This window comes from Mercenaria mercenaria, chromosome 4 (genome assembly GCF_021730395.1).
Source record: "Mercenaria mercenaria strain notata chromosome 4, MADL_Memer_1, whole genome shotgun sequence".
Lineage (NCBI taxonomy): Eukaryota > Metazoa > Mollusca > Bivalvia > Venerida > Veneridae > Mercenaria > Mercenaria mercenaria.
Genome location: NC_069364.1, coordinates 54,249,176 through 54,275,971, shown reverse-complemented (window position 1 = coordinate 54,275,971; position 26,796 = coordinate 54,249,176). Strand labels below are relative to the sequence as shown.

General features: G+C 33.9%; 1 protein-coding gene across 1 annotated transcript in view; it reads left to right on the top strand.

Moving 5' to 3' along the window:
• Positions 1-2,097: 2,097 nt before the first annotated feature.
• Positions 2,098-26,796, top strand: part of LOC123551743 (uncharacterized) — a 133,599-nt gene continuing 108,900 nt past the window's right edge. The window contains exon 1 of the mRNA XM_053541274.1: positions 2,098-2,314. Within this exon, the coding sequence (XP_053397249.1) occupies positions 2,254-2,314 (61 nt within the window). The 5' untranslated portion in view covers positions 2,098-2,253. The remainder of the gene's footprint in view (positions 2,315-26,796) is intronic.

Here is a 26,796-nt window from a genome sequence, read left to right as displayed (position 1 = left end):
CTTCAGCATCCACGAAGATATTAGATATGAATGTGTAGTTGCAAGTCGCAATTCACGATAACTTCGACTATTTGTTGCGCTTTTATTTTCTGGCGTTTCCAACGATCTCCCGAGTATTGTCCCTTTGCGGAAGGTTAAAGGTCAATAATGCTTTAAATGTTTGTATTAAAAACAGACTAAACAGCCTTCAAAATAGATGTTATGCGTATTTACATGGATAAAGATGCACTACTTTATATTGCACATGAACTTTCCAGTTAGAGCCATATACAGTTTAAAATGTGTAATCATTGCAAATTCTTGCTTTGACTTGAAATAGTTTGCTTCACTATACATATTAATTGTTTTCACATCAAAGGATACCACATTAACTGCCCAATAATACTGAAACAGTTCTTAAAAGCCGGTGAAAATATAGAAAATGTGTTTCCCTGCAGTGAAAATCAAATACAGTGAATATATTATTAAATTTCATTAATATTTCACAATATTTTATCAGAAAGTATAGAATAAATCTAAATATTTTTGTAACAAAGATTTAAAGAAAATTAACTTCCGTCGCTTAGTTTTGAACCCACACGGAAAAATATCTGTTATTAATAAACATAATGATAACCATTGCTTTACCTCGGAGGAAATTTATTATTGATATGAAAATTAGAAATAGATCGGTTTCGATTTTGACAAGTTACAAAAATGTTGAAATTCTTATGCTTCATGTAGATCAATGAATGGCAAACGTTACAGAAATAGATAAACTATCATTTGATCTACATGAAGCAAAGAGATGTTTTACAGTCAATCAATGTCGCTGAGTGATAAAATACGCCAAGAGAAAAAAAATGCGTTACGGATATTGCTGCAGGCCATATTCCGCGGCCAAATATCACCTGACTAATGGAATTGGAACAAGAAGATGATTAAAAGGCACGATACGAACTTTAGTCTTGAGAATTATTATTGTAGTACGAAGTGGGACAGACAGTAGTCATAAAGATTTTTTATAGGGATAATACACGTTCTTTTGCGTATTAACGTCTGCAGAAGCCCGCGAGATTGTTTGTGACCGAGACCGACATAATACAACAACTAAATACATTGTTTTCATATGTGATGACTTTACGATTCCGGTACATTTTTTTAATTACCATTTTGTTGTTCTTGGAAACGGTAAACATGTTTTAAATATCCATAATCAGGGCCCAGAAATCAACAACACTTCCAGTAGCATGTAATGAAGGTTTCTAACTAATATTTTTATCTGTCATAATCACAAACATAAAAGTACCCATATTTTTGCATATCACTTACAAATTTGGTAAACAGGAACACATTCCAAAAGTAATAACTTTAAATTCGAATTATTTTGAGTACGAGCATATTTAGAGTACGGATGAGTACGAACGTAGTGAAAAGCTTTCAAATGTTTTATCGAATTCTTCCCGATTTTAGATAAAAGCATTCCGACTGATACATACAAAAATCATTAAAATGATTCTTAAAAACAAACAATTACACAAGTTACACACAATTCTTATACATTCACGGTTATCAACAAAAAAATAAATCGACTCCTACTTCTAAAGTGTAAACAAGGGGTGGAGCGAGTACGCACATTTTTCGGGGATAGTGTGTTTGTGTTTTGTAACTGATACAGCAAAACATAGTATGGATTAGATTGCATCTTTTATGCTACAAGAAGAGGTTTTTATGAAAGAAACAAATCGCAGATACCAGATGTCAATCTGCGCAGAAATACATATACGTCCCTGGGAAAGCATTTCAAAAATAAAAATCGGGTATTAATAGCACGTGAATTGCCCTGTTTTGCACACGAGTTTTCTCCCGTTAATACATAGGCGGATCCAGTGAAAAAGTAGTTTTAATGCAAGAATTAATGTAATTGTATAACGATTAAAACTAAAAAAATACTGTAAATTAAAATAATTTGAAATCAAAATAAAAGAAAAAGAAATCAGTGACATATTCGAACCTTTTTGTTTAAATCTGTGTCTACAGCGTTGTCGCGGGCTTTATTAAACACAATCTGTTAATGTGAAAAATACGTTATGCTCTACGTTAATACCTGACTACCCGAACAAAACAAACTCGACTAAATCAAGCACGATTTATAGATTGTTAAACTTTACATATTTTCGAGTTAGTTCAACCATATAAAATAATGTTTTAAAACGCCGTAAAGCAGTCAATTGTGCGATAGCTATAATTTCACTTCCTTGTACAAACTGTGATATGGAAAATTTAGAGCGTATGATATTTGTGCTTTTATTATTTACCTGCAATGAATTACTAGGTAAGTTCGATCTTTCACAAATATTTCACAAAGTTCGGTGATTATTTTAATACTTAGCTTAATATCAATTGTTCGCTATTTAGTGTTCAGATTTGTATAAAACATTAGAATGATGAAACTGTAGTGATTTGACTTGCCGTTGAACAAGTGTTTGTGATATGTTTCATTCTATATAAACATGATTTTATACTTATATCTGTGTATTTATTAGTTATTTTGAATTTAAGTTCTGACCTAGAACCATTTTAATTTAACAAACGCGTTTAATTTTCTCTCAACGATGGAATTTCTTTCTGCATTAAATTCAGGAAACAGTTTCGTATTTCTAAATAAAATGAGTAGAAGGAGTTTAAAGGCATTTATATTCAACTAGTTATTTATAATCATTACAGTATATTATTAAGAATGTCCGTGAGTGAGTACTTCTGTGTTCTGAAATCGATAAACTGATCACTTGGAAAAAGACAAACGTCGAAGAGCTAGGTATATGCAAAATATATTGAAATTTATTTTGCTCGCATTACTGTCAACGCATTTTTGCGAAATATTCATTTTTCCTATAATTGTTATAATTTGCTATTTGAATGAGGTTGACACGATGTTTGTAGGAACAAAATCACGAACACGGTAAAATTAATGATACACATGTTGCACAACTTGAGAAAATTTCAATATAATCAATGTATTGTCCGTAAGTATTGACCTGACACTCATGAATATTCCGTATATTTCCGTAAATTAATTTTCGGTGTCCGAACATAAATAGCGATTTAACTAAATATTACATATATCGTTCTTTATAGATATACTGTCACGTGTGCAGGCAGCTATGCGGGCAAAGCGTTTACCTGCCAATATCAGGATTGTGGGTTCGAGTCCTACGTCTGACCATTTTTTCCCCAAAATTTTATAACGCAGACTTACTACTCATTTGATCAAACGTATCGTGATATTTATGGGTCATTTATTAAGAGTAATCATGTTTACCCATTGTATAAATGTGGAATAAAATTGTTTTAAAAGTACCTTAGATAAAAAGACAAATTATCTGTCACCAGCGTTCCAGAAAATAAATACTGAAAACAATTAAAATTCATGAAATATGATACATAAAATAATGTAAACGATAACATTACTATATATTAAATTAAAAAAAAAGATATATTCAGTTAGAGATTTCGAACCCATGGTAACGTGCGTGGAAGTCAGACACCTTACCTCTACGCCACCATATCATCGTTTAACTTTACATGTTACTTTAGTAATGTAGATACTTTCAGGACTATAATATTGCATAAATAAACGAAAACGCCCGAAAATATTGGCGAAGGTTAATGAGTGCCAGGTCAATACTTACGGACAATACTGACAATAGAGATGTCCCTTAATAGGGTCAAAGTTATTTAAACGGTTGTTTATGATTTTTCGTTATGATAAACACGTATGAATAATTAAAGCATGATGCTACTTCCTTCTTGATAAGGTTAACTGTAATTTTAACCTCAAGTTTTACACAGAAATCATTTGTTTTGCAGGACGTTGCTAGTTTAATATCTACAGTGCCTTTTCGGATTTTATAAATGAAATAGATATTCTTCACAATTACGCAAGACACTATTTAAAAGGTTTAAAGTTGTAATACTGGTAAAAATCACCGTTAAAATAAAGCAAATAACTTTGTAGATTTGTAGAAGACAGTCTAATGAACAAATTCGCCCGTTAGTTAGACTTGGATGGCCAAATATTGTTGAGATACGAATGGATATAAAACCATGAAATATTTAATGACCAGCTTTACACTAATTCACTCGTCAGGCTTCGCCGAATTCCGTAAACCAACGAAGACAGTGTCACGTGACAAAAATTTAAACACGTCGAAAACAACAATGGCTGGTCGGCCGTGATAGGATTTTGTGTAAAACGGCGGATAAATGCAGAAATTTACAAATATTTTGCTTTTCGATGCCATTTCTACAAAAAATGCATTAATGCTATAAAATTTAGCCTGTTGTTAAATAAAAGGAAAGGCAGTTTACCAGAAAATGCGATACGAATGTGCTAGATATGTTGTTGTTTTGTTTCTTAAAATAGATTAGCGTGGCTCTTTGTACGGTCCCGTACGAACAATCATTTAGCGTGGCTCGTATTACGGTCCCGTACGTTTCACAATCAATTTGTCTACATCTGCACAGTAGTCCCTAGCTAAAAGTTCAGATCAAAGATGTTTATATAATATGCTGTTACGGATCTCTGAGCTAAAATGAATCCCGTACTGACACCTAACACCTTCGTTCCAGAAGTCTGTCGTGCTATAATTTTATCAAATGCAATGGACTCACCTTTTACTATACAATATTTCTATTCAATTTTCCTTTTGATCTGACATAAATAATCCATGTAACATAATTTGAACACAAGTTTCAAATTGGTATCCCTGTCTGCAATATTTTGTCCGTCATTCAGTTGTCGCCTCTCAGGGTACTCTTCATTTTGAAAACCAATAGGCTGTAGATAATCGTTATTTATTGACATTTTCTGAGAAATTGTATGTTGTTTTATAGATTTTATGTGATTATATAAATTCATAAATAGGTCAAATTTTGATACTGATTTTCAAGAATAACCACGTGCTCTGAACTGTTGCATGACATCATGAGTTTCTCACGAGAGACTGTGCGAGATGTTGCGGTTTGATACTAGTTAGTTAAAAAATGGGGTTTCGCCATAACTAAATGAATGTGACCATCAGAAAATAAAAACAGTGTCAGTTAAGTTATGTTAGCCAGAACTAGATAGTCCCCATTGTCAATGACTGACTGTGACTGGGAGGTGACTGTCTGGTCGACACCGATGATTAATATAATCTGAAAAGTAGATCCCTTGGAAGCACCGAGAACAATACAAACAGTGAAAATTGTAGACTCGGGTTGATTGAGTCTGTTCATGAGCAGTAATGGAAAATGCAACACTGCCCACGCCTCCTAGCACCTAGATCCAGCCTTCATTGAAAACACAAATTAGTGTGCAATATTAAAATCAGCACTATTATATTACAAGTTACAGGTTAAAAGGTGATAAAACAGATATTTCAGGTTTGAACAATCTAGGCCATTCCTTGTTGTATTTGGTGTTTATTATGTTATAGATCTAATTTAGCCACAGATTGTGTGCTAGAAAGAGAACACAAACACGTGTTGATAGTTCTAAATTTTACTGACTACCGGCTATATGATACTGAGCATGCGCATTATAACATTCTAAATATATTCACATATAACTCATTCAATATACAACACTCCTGAACTCTTTAAGAGTAGCACTAGATTTAACATGATGTGGTAGGTTGTTTCAGAGTAATGGTTCTTGGGGGAAAAATGAGTTCTCTTGATAATGGGTGCGAGAGAAGGGAATATAAAAGTGAAGGTCCTGAGAGTCTAGCCAATACTGATCTACAAAAAAACAATGGACGAATGACGGATTTTATATAAAAGAATCAGGGATGCAAGGATGTGAAATTTCTCTTTGTTTTAACATTTGCCAGTACAGTTAACATTTCTGTGATGCTTCATCTACAGACATACTTGATTTGAACATATCTGGCGGCAGCCTTTCTTAATCTTTCAATTTCATGTGTTAGAGATTGTTGAATGCCAAACAGCTGAGCAATTTTCCAATTATGGTTGGACATGTTTTATACGGAGTTTCTTAAATTTGTATATTTATCATTTGTTTGATCATTTCTTTTCATGTATTTTAGGGTCTTTTTTTGTGATCTAACACTGCTGATTCGCCTAAATATTAAGCATTTTTATAGTTTTAAATTCATGGATATGTAGCTTATAGCGAAAAGCAATGTTTTTTTTTTATTTCTTTTTATATACCCTAATCACTTCGCATTATCGGAATTCAACTCCTTTGACCGGGTCTTTTTCCACAGCTCTAATTTATGGAGGTACTGCTAGAGAGTCTCACAATCATGCATGATATTTATAGTGAGATAAACTACTGTATCATCAACAACGAGTCTTACGGTGCTTTTAAGTGAGCCTGGCAGGTGACGGACATGTTAAGAAAAGGCAAGGCCTAAGGACATACCCTTGCGGTACCCTTGATACGAAATGTGGCATATCTGATTGAAGACCTTTTGTGTTCGTACTGTATTTAAAGGTATCTGATTTCTGATCTCTCTGTCAGGGGGGCTTTGTCTCACTCTGTCCCTGTGGTCATATCGCTCTGTGTCTGTACTAATAGAGGATGAGTTATGCGCCCTGTGTGGCTGCATTTGAACTATGTAAAGCGCATTTGAACGTGAAATTGATAATGAAAAGGGCGCTATATAAATCTGGTATAATAATAATAATAATAGACCAGACGATTGTGATCGACTTTGACAAACGATTTGATAAAGTCCATTACTGTTAGATCTGTCTATTTACTAGCTTCAAGGTAATAAAAAATTCTTGACTAAAATTTAATAAAAAATGAGATTCACAACTGTGTTTTGAGCGGAAGCTATGTTGGAAGGAATTAAGCAAATTTTATTATCTAGATGATTAATAATATTGGATACTAAAACATGCCCTATCAGTTGGAATTAAGCAATTGCAAGTAAGGGAATAGGTTTGTGATTGCTGGCTTTGCTTCGTGGGCCCTTTATGTATACAGGGACAACGATAGCCGTCTTCCAGTCTTGTGGAACACTGCTGATACCAAGTGAAGACATGTAACTGTTAGTCTCATTTTTATAGAGGAGCAGTGTTTAAGGTGTTTAAGGTGTGGGCGGACATTGTGTTGTAAGCTGTTTTTTTTGTTCTTGTTTTTTGTTTATTCCCCTTCTGATGAATCTAAGTGAATTCTTTGCTTTTGATGTGATGTTATCAACATATTCTGACCAAATGAGATACATTGTGTACATTTATTTACTTTGTTTTACGCTCAGATATTTAGCAGCGTCTTTCAGTGAGAGAGAGAGAGAGACAGAGAGACAGAGAGAGAGAGAGAAGACTTATTATTGTCAATAATTAGTTATAGTCTTATCAACCGAAATATGAAAGAAAAAGTAAGCATATTACATGATACTCAAACGATGATGTGAACTTCTATAGATGACATTTTTATTTTTCACACTTACTGCATATGTCTCATACGATGACAACAATATTGCATGCAGACATAAAATTAGCCTTTTTCTATATATTCGAAATCATTTCCTGTTTATGTGCGACTGAAAATTAAAGAAAAGTAAATAAATCGGTTGAAAACATATCAGTTGAATGACTTCAGTACAATGTAATACAAAACAGCCGTACGAATAACCACCTGCGGTTTGTTTCACTATTCATACGGGACCGTACGATTAGCCCACTTCCTTTAGCGTAGTCACGGACGTATCCGAATGATGGCGGTTGTGTCACTGAAACCGAAAGTAACATTTTTTATATCCGCCTCCATCGGTGGAATCTGTCAATTTACAGGTAACTTTATCCAGTCAATGTCTTCGTGAACGGATGTTTTATGCTTTGCTGTAGAAAAATGACCTTCCAAAGAAAATCGCTACGTAATCTTCGCTGGCCAGTATTATAACTTTAAGTGAACTTTTTAGTTTTTTTAGACATGACCAGTGTACAAAATAAAAAGGTCCACTTTTCTTCTAGTCAAGACTTCCATCAAAAAGAAAAAACACAATACCGGCAGTCAGTTTTCCTAGTGACATTTTGCATTTTGAAGAGGAAACCAGATTAGATACTTCCCCCATTAAAAATATCATAATGTCAGCAAAAATCCATAAGAAAGAAAGTACAACGTTTCATGAAACCTTTGGTAAAGTTGTATTTTTTATTATTTATTATACATTGAATATATGCGGATAAATACAATGGATGCATAAAATTTTCGTTTCATGATTTCATTGTTTTTTTTGTTATTTTATTTATTATCAATAACAACATTTTTTCACTTGAGGATGGACACTGTACACATAAGATCCTTGAGTCAGGTCACATAATTTTAATGTTGATGCAATTCTAAAGAGCCCTAAAAGATTCTGCTGGAAGACACAACAGTTTTAATAATCACAGATCTGTTGCAAATGATGTAAGAAGTATAGGTTATAGATCATTTATTGACATTCTAATGCAATTAAGTTGGCCAAAACCGAGCGCAGGTAGTGAAGGCAAAACTTAATGCGTTAGAATGAATATAATCGACTTATACTCGAAACGCCCCGTTTCATCGTAGTGAAATGTTAAAAACAAAGTAAACTAAACAGCGCCTTCTTCAGTTTCTTGGATTTCATTCGCTAGGTTAATCTTTACTCATGATCGAGGGGGTATATGTTTATTTAAAAGTAATTTTAATTTTATTAGCACTCCCTGTATTTGGAAATTGTTCCGCCTCCTTGAATGTTGTTGAATCAAAGTAGGCGCATCTATGAATTCCCATTAATTTTCGCGATAAAAGTGAATCATTTTTTTTCCGTTATGAAATAATATGAAAATAAGTTTGTTACATTTTTGAAAATCCTTCACTTGTCATTGGTTAAGAAATATGTTTGAACTATAAGGCATTGTAATGCAACACTAAGCGTTGATATTAATTTTGAGATTATTTTTTCCTTCGAATAAAAAAATAACTGAATTGGACAGCTGTAACTAACTGTCTTGTACGTAAGTCTTGAGCGTACATTATTTTTTGTCTCAGAAATTTAAAAAAAGTGTTAAATTAAAAGACGTTGTTCTTGATTTTTTTTCTGAACAAATCATATTCAGAATCCAAACACTAACTAACGGGAATTACTCTAGATATTGCGAAAATACAATAAAAATAATGAACGACGTGTCTAAAATTAACTCTTCGAGATGGCCTTATGTTTTGTTTAACCTGAAAATTTCTTCATGAAGCTTCATAAAGTGTTTAACAAAACTGCACAAATGAAGCAACTTGATGAAAAAGGTTTCTCATATGTCTATAGGAGGTAAAGGAACCAGCATGGGAACATGGTTTTGTCGCGTAATAACGGACAGGTTATAGCACACATATTTTCGCTTGAAAATGGCACGGATGGGCATGTGTAAGGGCCAGATATTTAATGCAGCATGCCCCCAGATCGTTCGACAACAAAAATATTATTTATTTTAGATATCTTAAAATAAATAAAAAAAATAATAAATACTATATTTCTTAAGAAGGCTTTAACTTAATTACTGACAAACTTTATGTTATGGAAACACATGAGAGTTTGCTGTTTTTACTACTTTTTAGGATGAAAATCGAAAAGCGTTTGTCACGCTTTTACTCCAGATAAACTGTCTCGATTATAAATATCTATATTTTGAAGTCATTATTCACTACTTCAGCTATAGCGCTATTGGTTACGACGACGGGAAAATGTCTTTATTGCCGCGGCGGTCCGGGGTTCGACTCCCGCCGCGGTCATCTTTTTTTCTTGATTTGGAATTTTTAAAATATTTTAGAAACAAAAATTCATATTCTAATGTTCATAATATGACCAAAACTTCAATCTGAAAGAAAGATTATTTTTAGCCAAATCTAGAGGCATGCTGCTTTAAACTCCATTGTGGATATATATATTTGGTATGTTGGTAGAAACATAAAGATAGAATGTTGTTTTTATTGAAGGAAAATGCTTTCGGCTCATTTTATGTCGGTTTCACATAAGGTAAGGATTTTTTCTCTGCAACGGATCTAGCTATATAATGTGACAGCTCTGTTACTCATTGTCCATATCATTTAGAGAATATAAGAAATAGTCCTTAGTGAAGTTCAGCATAATAATCCTTGTTTTCTAAATATAGATTTTAGAACTTATTTCAAGGCCTAGTAATAAAGTTTTATTACTATAAACTCTAAATATTATCAGTCTTGATTGTAATAACATAAACGATTTCATGTCATAAATTAAGTTGTCAGCACTCAATAGTCGCCGAATGGAAAAAAACTCCGGTTTTATCTTGAGCGTTCTCTGTCACACTTACTTGAGGAAATTGCTCGCCCTACAACACCCCCCTCCCCCAAACCCCACTGACCTCCACCCATAACCTTCAATCTATCAGTGAATTCAGCAGTGACGCGATGTGTAACTTTTTAAATAACAAGCTTATTTATGACGTATAGGTAAAAAGCAATACGCGTATGTCCGTCCGGTCCGTGCGTCCGTCCTTGCCTCCGTCCGTCCGTCTTATTATTGTCTAGATTACAAATTTGCCGTACATTTGGAAACTTCTTTATGCTTGTCTCAGTGAGACGGATTTTCGCGAGCAAACATAAGATCTCTATTTGAAAGGTCAATGTCACACTTGGCTGAGAGGGTTGGACAAGGTTTATGCTCGCAAGAATCTCACTGAGGCGAACGTATACTATTTTCCGAATGTACGACAACAAAAATTAGAAGGACGGATGAGCGGGCAGGCGCACGCACGCGCGCCTATTGCTCCCTGTCTATATGTCATAAAAAACTTGTAATTTAAAAGTTTAACTGCTAGACTCACAGATGAATTGAAAGTTGGGGTGGGGTTGAGGATGGGGATAAGAGTGAGCAATTTCCTCTAGTAAAATAAACTTCTAAGGGGACTAACAAATACATAATTACGTGTAAAACTTCAAATGGGACTAACAAATACATAATTACGTGACAAAACTTACTAACTTTTATCTCTAATTTAATTAATACTACAATGTCATTCCGCAAAAGACAACATTCGGCGGGGCGACGCCCGGTGGGGCGACTTTCGGCGGGGTGACTTTTTTGGCGTGGTGACATTTGATGGGGCGACGTTCGGCGGGTCGACGTTTGGCGGGGCGACTTTCGGCGGGGCGACATTCGGCGGGGCGACGTCTGTCGGGATGCCATAACGACGTCCGGCGGGTCGTTATTGGGCAGGGCGACATTTGGCGAGGCGACATTCGGCGGACTGTCGGTGGGAAGATAAAATGACGTTTGTCATTTTGTCGCTGCGACAGAACGAAATAACACAATGACATAAATCAGCCACCATAGTTTTACAAATGTTAAGATATAACCCACCTAATGGTGAATATTTCAAATGCAGAGAGTTCATCATACCATTAATTTTGATGAAACAAACGTCAAACTATTGGTAAACAATTATAAAACACAAAATAAAACTTTGCTAGGGTGACTCAAGTAAAAGGATTTAATGAGACAGAATTCTAACTCCAACGTTGAAAAATTAAGGTCGAGTCCAGTGGGACTGCTTTAAATTTTGCTCACGTCATTCAAAAATAACCTTGGGGTAGAATTAAAACCTATCTACATTTCTTCCACAATTTGTAATCTAAAGAGTAAAGGCAAAATAGAGAACTTTTACCGCATGTAACTCAGTATTTTAGAGATATAAGATATTTAACTCTGCCCCTTCTGTTTCAGAGGTAAATTCACTTTGAACAGCAAGAAATTACTTATCAAATGAAAAAATAACAAAACACTTTTATACAATAAATCAATAATAAGTCTTGAAAAAATGTAGAAACTTACTAAACAAAGGAATATAAGGGGAAAAATTTGGTGCTAGTGGGGCTTGAACCTATGCCGCCTGAAAGATTTAAGTCAAAGTATGTTTATTGTAGGAAGTGAATACTCTTCAAAAGGAGGTACACTATTACATGGGTCATACCTTAATGAAATGTAATATGCCTTTGCAGGCCTCGGGTGTATTTTTACTTACCGGTAAACCATAAACATCAGTAGCGATATGGGAAATTAAAGATATATGATATTTGCGTTTTTCTTATTTAACTACGATAGATTTTTAGGTAAGTTTAGCTAAGAATAGTTTAATAGTTTAAAGTTAGATGCTTTAAATTTGTGCTCTAGTGGTTCAGGTGTCAGCCGCTCAACTCAGGACGTTTGATTGCCACTGAGGTCACGACCACACCTTCTCATGACATAAGTTCTGTTTTTACTTCAGAAAGCAGACGCAATGGAGGTTAAAATAAGCTTGAAGCTTTCACTGCTATCGAGCCTAAACAAATTAGTATAAATTAACTTTATATTAAGTTTAAAGGAACTGACCTCAATATTTTGGCTTAAAATGCTCTTTCCTTGAAATTGAAGTTTGGTCATATCATGGTCATAAGAATATGAGTTTTTGTTTCTAAATTTACTTACAAATGCCGAATCAAATCGACAATAAACAATAAATCTCTACCAATACACCACGAAGGAATATACGTATTTAACGATCGTTAAATATAATTATTTATAATTAAGGCAGTTTACCCTGAGTATTCCGTTACAAATGCTTTTCAACTTTTTATGTCAAAAAAGAAAACAAAACTGATTGTCATGTGTTAACAAAACATATAACCTGTCATTAATTATTTTTTCAACGCTTTCTTAAGAAATATAGCATTAATTCCCTGAAACCTAAAATCTTTCTCTATTTTTTGTTGTCATACGATCCGGAGGCCACTTAATGTAAATCATAATTATAGATTATGACTTGCCTTCCTATGGGAATCAAAGGCTTTCAAGATGGTCTTTTATGATTACAGATATGATTCAATTTATCTGCATAACATAATTACACTGAGGTCTGTGTTAAGGTATAGGACTTATCAAACTGAACCTACTACTATTTTGTTATATTTTTTTTCCAAGAACGCGCTTCTAGCAGAGTAATGTTAATTAGAGATTTTTTGAGAAGTTTGCAAAAAATTAAGAGCGTCTTAGTAAGATGTTTACAAGATTGTGTTTTTGATATTAGCAAATAAGTTTAAAATGTAAACCACAATAATACTTCCCTTTACATAATTTATTACCGCAAGTTTTATGCACACGTTACTAGTTATGTAGGTGGTAGATGTTTTTTGTTTTCTTTTGTTTTTTGTTTTCTTGTTTAATGCAGTACATTCAATCCTGTTGCGTCATTCAGAGAAGTGATTTATCAGTCCTTACCTGTAGCATATACAGGTAAATAATTAAATGGTTTTGTGAGATATTCAGGCCTCCTATTAGAGATTTTCAGCTTACTTCGACGCGTACTGCGGACCACGGACTGCGGACTTACTTTAGGGGTTTTCTCAAACTGTATATAAGTTTGTTATGCATAACTGAACAGTGGCATATTTAGCATCCGGTTCTAATGCCATAATACTGTTTCCATTTAAAATATCTGAGAAAAGACAGTTATAAGATTTATTAATTTCCGTTTTATTGCATATATGAATTATCAATATAATATTATGTTGTCTTACAAGCATTCTTAACAGCGTGGGCAATTTTTTAAAAAAATATCCTTTTACCTTTTATACCCTTTTCTGGTTAATGTATCTATTCAGTCAAATCTTTCGACTACCGTTTTTATAAACAAGACATCGCAAACTTGTGTTATTATTTGAAGCGCAGCAACTTATTTATATGCTTGTTGTCAATTTTGTGAGGTTCTAGCCAGTATTTACTAGCAGTGAAAACGGCTGTTGATTCAACGATCAACATACCATATAATCCAGGATCTGAACCAATAATCACCTTGTGAGGAGACAGACACTCTTCCCCTGCGCCGTAAGAGGTTCACCTATTTTAGATCAGGCGACGCCTATTCCTAGGGAATCAAAACAACATGTGTTACAAGTTAATACTTAGTTGAATATTTGGTATCAAAGAATGTATATAGTGATTTTGGAAACATGGAGCTTCGTACTATTGCACTTGAGTCGCTGTAATGCTATTGTACGACGCACAATTTTGAATATGCACGATACAATGCGTGACATTTTAATGCACCGCGGTAAAAATGTCGCACGTGGTATTATACATTATAACCATTTTAAACCTTTTATACGGTACTGAATTCATTCAGTTTTCCCGGTCACCTTATCATTATATACATGATGGCTACATTATGATTTTTTATTATTTATTATTTCTGAAGCAGAGTATCTACGCATACCATATATGCACGTGTTAGAAAAAATGATTTTGGTAAATAATGATAAAAGGCTAGTCTCCACTACTAAGCTGGTTGTATCAAATTACCATATAGAATTACTCAAATGGTGTCATTTGAGTTAGCTAAGCCAAAAATATAATTTCGTTGACAATTCTATGCATGTACTAGCCATAAAACATTTTTGGAATATGACTGGAATTTTGACCTTGGACGCTTCCCGGGCCCAGTGTTCAAAAAGCAATTTTCTGTCTCAGCTGGGTTTTAGATTAAAATTTTGACAGCTAGTTTTAATGGTACATAAAGATTAAATTCCGGTTGAGACTGAATAGTCACTTGAAAATAGTCATGAATTTAAAACTTAAATTTTAACATGCAATTCTGATATCAGATTATGAAAATACGAAGTGGTTATTTCCTTTTTCATGCTGATACATAAATAATTCAGGATGTTTTCGCTAAATTATGTTAATTTATCGGATATCGTTTCGACGGGGATGAAAGATACATGTATGAGTGTTTAGACAGTGTTGAACTAAATTATTCAAGATATTTCATTAAAACTTCTATTTTATGAAAACTTAGATACAATTATCAAAATTAATGAAAAACAATGACCTTTTTCGTACAAAAGTCTACGAGAACACAGTACTTATACTATGCAAAAATTAAACGGACGTTCATTTTATTCAGAATGTTTATTTTTTCACAATAAAATTTTGTACTGCGTTTGTTTCTTATTTTGTTGCTAGGAAAAAACAAGTCTAGGAATCCCTATGGAGGGATACAAATTAAAGGCAGGAATCGCCGTTGTCTTCAAATCCATGTTTCAAGTTATATTTGTTTAATGCATGAACATATTAAGGTAAAGTATTTTCGTATATAGTAGTACAGTGGGTTCGAAACTTCACATGTGTCGTTTGAGTCGTGCGGACTAACTAACGCCAGAAAATGTCTCAAAATATCATTTATTTTATTTGTTGGGTTTAACGTCGCACCGACACAATTATAGGTCATATCGCGACTTTCCAGCTTTGATGGTGGAGGAAGACCCCAGGTGCCCCTCCGTGCATTATTTCATCACGAGCTGGGTAGAACCACCGACCTTTCGTAAGCCAGCTGGATGGCTTCCTCACATGAAGAATTCAACGCCCCGAGTGAGGCTCGAACCCACATTGATGACATGCGATGATCCAGCCAATTTTCTCAGAGGGGTTCCGCCCCCCTCCCCTCCTCCCCCCCCCACCCCCCTTGAAATTTAGCGCTTCATTTTCTGCATTCTTGGGCATTTTCGTAGCATTTAAGACACCTTTTCACTGCAATTTTATATACAATATATACCCCTTATTTTCACAGTTTTATGGGCTAACCTGATAAATTTGGGGAAAATGATAAAATCAAATTTTCTTAAAGGTAAAATTCTTATTTTCTGTTAGATAAATAACATAAATACGAATTATGTCGTGGTCGTATGTAGCAGAAGCCGCATATACTTTGAATGCGTTTCTAATGTTGCCTTTTTCGAAAAATATAATCTTTCCTTCTGGTCTCCTTTCCGTTTTTAAGGATTTTCCAGAGGGCGTCCGGACCCCCGGTCCCCACCCCCCTCTGGATCCGCGCATGGATGAGGGGAAGGTGATTATTTGAAGTCAGCGACCTTAACCACTCGGCCACGGAGGCCCCCTCAAAATATCAAAACAAAATGCTAAAGACACATGAAGAACCTGCTAAAGGCAAGTATAATGCGAAAGAGAATTTAGCTGAATCTAGAGGCATCTTACATGTAGACATTTATCGAGCCGATTTGTTAAAATATGTCATGAATTAAAATTTTCTATATAGTAATAGAATATTGACATCTGAAAATTGCGATTCCGTGTGTTAAATGTAGCCTGTTCACTATCCATATATTTTCAAACGTATGTATTGTATTAACAGATAATTATATCACAATACATTAATTTCTACAGCGAAGGCAACAGTTACTACACATATAGGTAAAAGAAACATATATATCATAGGCATGTTTTCTTTTTTGCGAACCTTTAAATATTTTGAGAAAACCCCTACTGTAAGTACGCAGTCCGCTGTCCACAGTCCGCGTCGAAGTAAGTTGAAAATCTCTATTAGACATTTGCGAATTAAGACGAAGTGGAGTGTGAACACCTAAGCCGATAGATTTTTCACGGGGGCCATCTCAACATTATTATATTACGTGCGGTGGGAAAATGCGCGCACGTTGATATATCTGGTTTATTATGCCACCTCTACGCGGTATGGGGATGTAGAGTTGGCTTCATCTGTTTGTCTGTCCGTCAGAGAAAAAAAATTGGTATACCTATATAAAAGTATTTAACTACCGTTGCAAAAAATATCGAATGACCGGCATGAAATTGTTTTGGAATGTTATTCCACATTAGGAGTTGCGCACCTAAGATGGAAGTATATATTATTGCGAAAGCACTGTGTCGTCCGTCGTCGTCCGTCGTTCACAATTTCACGATTAACACCCTTGAAGTTGCAATTTTAGTCTAATCGTAATGAAATAATGAAACACTTCGTCATTATGTGACTAGGTTAAATCATGAAAAAACTTGTTAACACTTAAGAATCCATTTTACTGGATATATAAAAGACCTGGTCAGAGTTTGATACTTTTGAAACTAGATTATCTAGGGTCAAACATTAATATCGTTGAAAAACATCGTTAGCACACTAGAGGCCGTGATTTCCTTTCGATCCTTATAAAACCTGGTTAGAATATTTGACTTAAGTTTATAACATTTAGATATAGTTTTGAAATGCATTTGGGATCACGAGGCTGTATCATAGAAAATAAAACATTCCTAACACTTCATAGGCAATATTTTCTGCTGGATCTTATGAAACTGGGTCAGAATATTTGCCTTTATGAAATGCAGGTTAACTCTGAAACGGGATGAAAATCAAATAACAAAAATGTCTTGTAAACATCCTTGAGACTAAAGTGTTTACCTGTTTGATATGAAACATAGTCATAATATTTGCCTTTATCAATTCTAGGTCAAGTTTGAAACTTTGTCATTTAATTTTAAAAGGTAGGACAGTAAATTAAATCGTAGGGAAACATTCTAGATGTCATACTTCTGCATGAAACTGAGGCAGGACATATTTTTTCTTTTTATAAATGTAGGGACAGTGTTATCAAGGAGAAAATATATAATTGAAATGATACTTCACAATCTTCAAACCTATTATCTATGTCGTCCGTCATTTTGTTAAGAAACAGATTCTGACCAAGTGGTAGTTATTGTTATCTCTGGAGTGTTCAAGCAAAACTGTTTAGTCGGACGACGACGACGGACGGTTATCTGGGCGATCACATTAGCTTAACTTGACTACTTTGTCTCAGATGCATGACTTGTAAGGCTGAAGAACATTTCAATAACGTGTAATGATGTTAGACTACAAAAGTTTTGTAATATATATCAAAAATTGTTTTCTGACTGACAGAGGGACGGACAGACAAAACTAAATCTATAATTCCCAAATTTATAATTCTATATTTTGCAATATGAAGACAATTCAATTAATTTATATCCCTCGCTAAATAAGTTGTTTACTGAATGAGGGGAGTATATTTTGAAGTATATTCATTCCAAGATATACACAAGTTATGTATAAAAGGACCGTCCAACGGTTTTTTGTTTCCTATTATTTGTACAAAATGAAGGGGGAAAACTCTGCACTGTAGTGATCTATAGTTTCTTCAAACTTTCTCACTGATCCATCAATGGATAACATGTATATTGTTTTCTGCGAACTGATCAATCATTAAAACAATTAATGTACAATATTTATGCAGTATCTGAAGAGAAGCATGCACCATCGCCCTATAGTGATCAATACTTATGTTTGATTGCGTGAAAAAAAAACAAAGACAAATACCAAACAGGGAATGTCACGTACCAAAAACACAGCCTCCACAAAACGAAACCCACTGCACGCAGACGCGCACATCACTCACAAAGAGGAACACAGTGGGACAGTGCCTTGGAACGGTCAGTGGCATAAACACCACTGGGGAGCTTAAACTGGTTTATGGTGCGCACCCAACCTCACTCTATTCCCTAACATGTTCCAAAGATACGGGGCAGTGTAGATAAAAGTAATCCCTGCCAGGTGAAACTCTAACACATGTAATGGAAACAAAAAGGCATGGCATGTAAAACACAAAAATGCTCGTCTATATATATATAAAGCAAACCTTAAGACCCAAAAACTTATGTACTCAATGTCTTTTCAGAAGACAGAGCAACAAGAGAAACACCCTTAAAGGCCCGACGAAACAGGCCAGAGGACAGATATCAAAACAGTTCAGTCCTGGTAGGTTTAAAGAACTGGTTATCATACAGTCCTCCCCCTCTTCCGTCAGACACAAAGAGGGAAGCGTAGTGTCCAACTGTAAACAGGTTGAACACTAAACATGCGGTTTGTCTCGAAACAGTTGGGTCGTAACCTCTTTTTATAAAACGTTTCATAATTTTACCAAATACAGTTGGAATGTTACCATGACCCAAGATCTTACGAAGTTTGTAAACCACATTCCCATAGAAAAACGGGTTTAGAAATACTTTCTCGCAGAAGTGTCTTTAAATTACTATTCAATTTTAAAACTGAATCAAAATTACGATAGTAAATTTAGCAAAATATTTACGTAATTTGTAATAACGGTAGCCTTGCTGAAGAAGTTTATTTGTAATATACTGATTGCGTTCATTAAAATCCTTGACATGACTTCACGCTCTAGCAAACCGGAATATATTCCAAATAAGATGCAGCCTGAGGTACATCCCCATCCAAATGGGGAAAATTTACAATACTGAAATTAAAATCATCCCTCCTGTCATGAATTTTGGTATGTAAAATATCGTCATAAATAGAGAGAAAGTCGCTTTGTTATGTTAGACCTCATCGCATGTAAAATAATTAAAGAGCAATAGCTCTGGTAAATGAAGAAATCCTGACAAAAATACGTGTGTACCACTGCCTTATAGTGATCTATATAAACGTTTGTGTAAAGTTTCATAAAGAGCCATGAATTGGTTATTTAGATACTGTCAAAAGTCACTATGTTTTATCAAGTCTTAATCAAGGTTAAACTCTGCTATTACTGCATAAAGAAGGATGCGTGTGAGCAAAGATAATGTGCTTATTAATAAATATTTGAGGTTTGGTGATTGCGGCTTATTTTTGTATTTTAACCAATTTCTTTTTTTTTTCATCAAATCAACAGGAAAACACTGTTTTAATGAGTAAAAAAGGGTTATTCTGCGTGTGAGTAAAGGCCATTTGCTAAGCAATAATTAGGCGAGGTTAGGTGATTCTAGCTGAAATATATTATTATTATTGTTTTTATTTTTGGTCAATGGGAATAATTCTATGAATGAACAAAGGTCATATGTTTCTTTATAATTGTTATAGGTCTGTTTGATAACTTTTGGATCATAAGCATTTTCAATTTCTGACAGACGGACAAACAGACGCACGGACGAACAAACATCCGGACAGACAACGCCTAAACAATATCCCTTCGCTTCGGCAGGGGATAATAAGACACACCTTGTCGTAATTATTGGCAGGTATTTTCGTCTGCTCATAATATGATTTAAATGTTGAGATGTCCCTCTGAAAATATCGATCGTCCTAGGTGTCCACAGTCCACTTCGTCTTAATTCGCAAATGTCTAGTACCATTGTCAACCTTCCCAAGTCGATGTTTCTGGTGATAAACTGTTGCTGGAAATTTCTCAAAACTTTCTGATTTCAGTCATTTTCGAGTCGACAGTTTCATATTTTTAAGGGGACACTTGCAATTTAAATTCCTGTTTCTATGGATTTATAACTCATCATTAATTAGTGTTGAGATAAATGTTCAAAAGATATTGCAACATTTCATTATACAGGACTCATAAAGCAGTCCGGATGTCTATACAACGGATATATACATAGAAATACAAATACAGAGTAAAACAAATATCTTCAGACAGTCATGATAGTATCTGTAATAAAACATTTTACATACTTTTTATCACCTTAACAAGTCATTTTCTTACCTTGGATCTAGATAAATATACTTTCGGGATAAAATGAAAATGGTCAGTTTTTCCAACATTTAGATATAAAGATATTGCTTACTTTGTTGGTTTCTTCTCTAGACAACACCTTCTTACGCAGAAAAATGAACACCTCTAGGTAAAACAATTGTTTGTTTTATTCCCTTTTAATGGAATGTAGATAAATAAAGCAGAGACACAAACGTTCTTGAAGATACTGGTTGTCTCCCTTTGCAGTGCAGTGACGGATAAATATCGTATCTATGATCAATGAATACCCTAAATTTAAACTTTAAGTACTATCGCTCTAGACTGTATAAACTGAACATACAAAGAGATAAGATGTAAGTTGTAGTGTCAAATAACATTTGTCTTAGAATTACGTACTATGTAAATAGTTTCACTATTTATTGCAATGTCGCGAACTCCATCTTATATATTCTCTGCCATAAATTGTATAGGGTACTTGCTAGTGACTAGAACAAAATTTAGGAACACTGACTACCAATCCGCTACATAATTCAGTTGAAATACATAGTCATCGTTAAAGTCTTTATTAATTATATCTTAAAACTTTATTGAATGTTTGTTTCACTGTCCAGCTATCGATTGCAATTTTGATGATGGGCTTTGTAACTGGATACAGGACGATGACGACGACTTTGATTGGAGTAGATTGTCTGGAGGCACCCCGAATAATGACACAGGACCCAAGTATGATCACACATCAGGAGGTAACTGAATTATTAAATATTGAAATTTACTTTTTATGCATAATAAATAAGCTTAAGATAGTTTACCATGTTTTTTTTTATTTAATGCTGGATGTGTTTTGCAGCTTTTTGCTGCTCAGGTTTAAATTTTACTATTTTTCAAACGATAATTAATGCCCAGTTGCTAGATACAAAAAATATCTTTTCTCGGCTTTTGATCTGTAATGTGTTGTTTGTAAAACATTTATCGGAGGTTTAGTACCAGTATTAACTGACGAACAAATCATATCTAGTATGAAAATGCTATTTCTTTACAAAACAAACAATTTTAGAGATCATACCATTGGGTTCTTATAATAGTAGCTCAATCTTGGATGCTGTATTCGGCTAGATTTGATTTTTGTCAGATCGGACCTCACGAGGCGCGCAAGCGAATTTTTTTACATAATTTATTTAGGTATATAATAAATGTATTTATAATGTTGGTCGAGTACAGTATATTGCAAATGAAAATTTATATACAAGCCATATTTATGTAATGTTCACAGAGTTTATTTGTACGATTATTAAACCAAGCTTTCTGAAATTAATAAACTAATACGCTTTGGAGTTTAGATTTTTTGAGAAAATTTAATCTAATATAGTAATAAACAATTTCAGAGAAGGCAGTAAAAGAAGTATTGTGCATTTCTTTTGCTTAGGATATTCACTGCTTCTCTCAAATAGTGCCGGGGAAAAGGCTATTTAGCTGTGTCCGTGCGATTTTAACGGCCAATAATTAGCATATTAGGGGTCATTCAATGCCCAAAGACAATAAGGCAATTTACTTTGATGATTGTAGGTCCAAGCATTCTTAAAAAAAGTTTCAATCTCACGATTAATGTGACCTTGACAATACATGAAGCGCATGAAAAAAGGAGTTCATCTACAGATACAGACTTCAAGCAATCATTCCTAGAAATTTGAAGTTACTGATTGGAAAACAAGTTTCAGCCGGTAGAGGGCTGAATAGGCCGACAAACCGACATCCATAAGAAAAACAAAACAACCCCTAGTCTCCTAAGGGGGTGGAGTGCAAAACAGTTTTAAAATTTGTCAAATATAGTATGTCGAACTAGCTCAACAAAATACAATGAGTTTTGAATGTATTTTCGATATTATGACCAGATAAAGATAGGTATACATCTTACAGGCAGATTTATTTATGGCATTTAGACAGACATATATATATTTAAAGAGACAAGCTGACATAACAAAGGGCAGGTCACAAAAAGAATATATAAAGATAGGTAATATTTGCACTAATTATATTATGCATTTACATATTTGCACTAACCAACATCATGCATTTACACTTTACACTATAAACACGCACGCACGCACTATTCACGCACGCACACACACGCACGCATACACACACGCGCGATAGCGATAGACTTAAAGAAGTTTTTTAACCTAAATACTCTCAAGACAAAGTTTAATCATGACAGGCATGAGTAGTTCTATTACACACAATAGAAAGTAAGGACAGAACGCAAGCTAGGAACTAAAATATCTTATTTTGATTCAGAACTGAGGTAAAATGCAGCATTTCTAAAGGCTTTAAGACCCTGCTTTGACAAAATTGTACAAAAAATATTAAATCAGTGACCTGTATTTTTTTACATTTAATTTCTTTTATTTACCTAAACAAACTGCAAATTTTGAGAAGGTGAAGAAGCTCAAGAGAACAATAACATGTACATTTTACAGAAATAAATATTAAGGCTTATGAAGAGGTGAGAGTCGGGTCGTAATTTTTTAAAAAAGGATAAATTAAGTCGAATTATCTTGTAGAGCTTACATTTTGATAATCCATGTATCAGCTTTTAACTGACCTTAGACTGTTACATGTATCTATCGGTGGGTACACAGCATTTTCCCGTACACTATTAAAGTAATCGAATCAGATGATGGAACAAGGACGAACAAAGTTTACTTTAAAATTAAAATAAAAATCTACATTTCTGTTATAAAGAATATAATACCTTTAATGATCGATTGCTTAAGCGTTTTGTACAAGTTTAAAGAAAATGTATATCTGGTTAACAGGATAAATGCAAATTAATTTAACCGCTGCAATTGTAGTTCGTGTAATTTAATGTGTTAGCTGCAATAACAATAATAAATTTCGTTTATCTCTGTCTCTTCTAATACAGTTTTTATCCAGGTTTGAAGTACATGACCCTCAAAAGGTATTTTAGATTGAAAGAAGAAGAAAAATACGGATATTCAACAGTTTTCAGTGTATTTCGATTTCACTTGTGTTCATAGTAGTTTATAATTTTATTAGTATTAGCTAAAAATGTATATGTCGCGGTGTTCGTATTTCCACGGTAATGCGTTTTCTCTCATTAAAAAAACAACTAAAGTATGTATGACAACGGGTTTTTCGACGGCTTCAGTGCCATTCTGTTAATGACCAACATGGAATATTAGAGTAATATTCCAAGCAGAATACCATACACTTTACATGGTATCCTATACCGTTTCCATGGTAACTATGATTTAATTCAAGAGATCACTATTTTTTGCTGAAATTTGAACAATTTAGAGCATATTTTTAGTATATAAGTACCAAATTATCGGAAACGGAAACATAGGTATTACAAATCAACAAATCAAACTGCCCAAATTTTATTTGAGAATGACCGGAATAAGTAACCTTTCACACATCTATATTTCCAATAACATCAGTTACAAATACCTATTTTCTTACATTCCGCATAAGATTTCATAAGATAAAAGTCGCAAAATATTGATCAATATTCACAACAAAAGACTCAAAAATATTTCAGAAAATAATGACTGTTTAAAAATAGTTCAAACTTAAAAATTGTTGAGAATTATGTACTTTAAAGATAAAATCTATTAACTTTGCGCGGTAACTGACACGCAACGTCATGACGTCGACGACGTCATTTTAAGGCAACAATGTTTTGTAGCGGTAATTTACTCATTATTTCAGCACTATTCAACCATTAAGCATCAGATCAGAGACGGGTTAATGAATAATTTTCAGAAGAATAAATATACACGTTTAGTTTGTTGTCCTAAATCGTTACGTTAGCTTCCGGTTAAGCATGCGCATATACAAATGTTAAGGTAACTTACCTCCTTAAACAAGGTTTTGGGTAGAAGTATCCTACATGCGTCCGCTCATAACAAACCACGACTCGAGTTGGACTCACGTAAACGATAAGGGGTTTGATATATGAAAACGTTTGGTAACAGAGCGTCCTGAACAATAATGTGTTTTCATCTTTACAGGATATATGTTTCATGATATCGGTATATGGAAATTATGATGTGATGGAAATTAAACAGTTTCTTTCTTTCAACAGTAAAATATCAATTAACTCGTAATTAAGATAAATATATATCATGTAAACTGTGTTAGATTTGTTATAAATATCTCGGCTCGTATCAGTCTTACAGTAAAAACTCCGTGTAATAAACATAAACAACAATAAACGACATTTTCCATATTTCTTTGCAAGGACGGTTTTAGGAGCAGCATATATAAATATTCATTTTTGTTATGTATTTAACCAGACTTTTAAATGTTCTTTAAAGTGTTCGTTTTGAAAAGGGGGCACATCCCCATACACGGTTTATCGTCAGTTTGAAGTAGCACCGTACTGTCAATTATAACTGTTTTATTAACAACTGGTCAATAATAATTTATTTGACCGCCACCTGCCGTTCATAGCTGTTTATGTTAAATACACGGAGTTTGAAAGTCCGTAAAATACAAACACGCTTGAAGCAAATATTTTATCTCTGTTATGTCAAAAGTAGCAAAAATGTATCCGTATCCCCATTTAACTAAAAACAACAGTTTTCCACATGCCGCCACATGCCACCTTCTAAAGCAGTTCTGTACACTTCAAGTATCAATATATACGCAGAGAGATGCCTAAACAGCCTTAAAGAGACACTGATATGTTAAATAATAATTAAGTGTTTTTGCTGTCTCCAGATCCTTCTTTTCTAAGTTGGAAGATGATTATTCGATTTCTTGTTTAGTTATTTTCTAGATTTATATTCTTTATAATTTTCTTCAATATCATGTTTCTTTATTTGATTGAATCAACAGTATTTCAACTAAATAATAGGTAACCCCAGTCAAATAGTTCAGTAAGTGTTTCTGAATAGTAATCCAGTACTACCTTGTTCTCTGCAAGTAAATGACAAACTATCCCCTTATGAACACATGAACAATGCATGAAAGAATACAGATATATACTAATTTAAAGGGATATAAATGTAGCCAGGAATAATCCTTTTGAATGGCTAGCGAATTGGCCATGGGATTATTTTTAGTAGGTAGGTAGACAGCAAATACCCATATTTTAATGGAGATTTAAAATTTATTCAAGGATTATTTGTGTAGATGTAACTTACAAATTATATATATTTTAGAGGGCTATTACGTCTTTATTGACACGAGCGAAGCAGGAAAGAAAACTAAGGCACGACTTATCAGCCCACAGAAGGATCCTGGGCAATACTGCTTCTCACTCTGGTATTACTTGTACGGTCAACATGTCAATAAACTCAAAGTTTCAACAAAGGAGGACGGAGAAGATACGAAAAAATTGTTTCACAAATCTGGTTCCAAGGGCAAAATGTGGCTTTTGAAACAAATACAATTTGTTACCCAAAAATCCTTTAAGGTAAATGTGTTTTCAAAAATTATTTTTAAGTCGTTTTTCATTTATTATTAGCTGTCAATGATCTGTAGTTGAAAACTACAGTACAAAGAAAACTGTTAAAAGAAAACACAAATTTAAAGCTTATCTCAGTATGCCTGCAGGTCATCATTTGTTTAAGAAAATGAAAAATGTCGAAATTTACGAGTTGTCATGGTTAAACAATTAAATTCTTACTTGACATTTTCTGCAAGACGTCAGCAATTTGAACAAGGAAAAAGCTGTTTGATTGTATGAGTCTGATATTACGCCTGAAAGAAACCGATTCAGCTTGAAATAATCCGTAGATTGCATTAATAAGCTTGAATTTGTTAATTTGTACAACAGTGTCCCTTACAGAACAGGAAACGCATTTAAAATTAAATTTGAGCTTAAATGTTTTGCTCTCTTTTGATGACTATATACATGACATCTGTATATACTCTGAAAACATGCTGAAACCGAAAACTTCTCGGCTTTTCATTTTGTCAATAAATTTTGTCACGCCCCTTTGTCCCATTTTATCATGCAAATACTATAAATCTTATTTTATAATATTACAGATGTTGACTTGAGAAAATGTTCCTCTAGATTAAGATTGTCATCTCATAACCTTTGTTTACAAAGTGGCAAAAAGTAAAAGTTTGCAAACAGAAATATCTAGATATATTAAAGAATGCATGTTAATAAGAAAAAATGCCCAGGAAAGTTTAACTGTTTCTTAACTGCATATTGTAATACTGTGATATATTTATTAAGTAACCAATATTATTTGTGTATGTATATTTGTCTTCGCAAGTATTGTGTGTTTGTAACTAGCTTTAGGCAAATTGTTTGCTGATTATGCCAATAAACTTGAAACTGAAAACTGTATAAAATGCCCGATAATACTTACACGAATTTTCGCTCACCTGAGCACACGATGCTCAGGGTTAGGTACTGTGATCACCTGTGCCCGTCGTCCGTTGTTATGCGTCGTCAACATATTTGATTTTGAACACTCTGGAGGGCACAC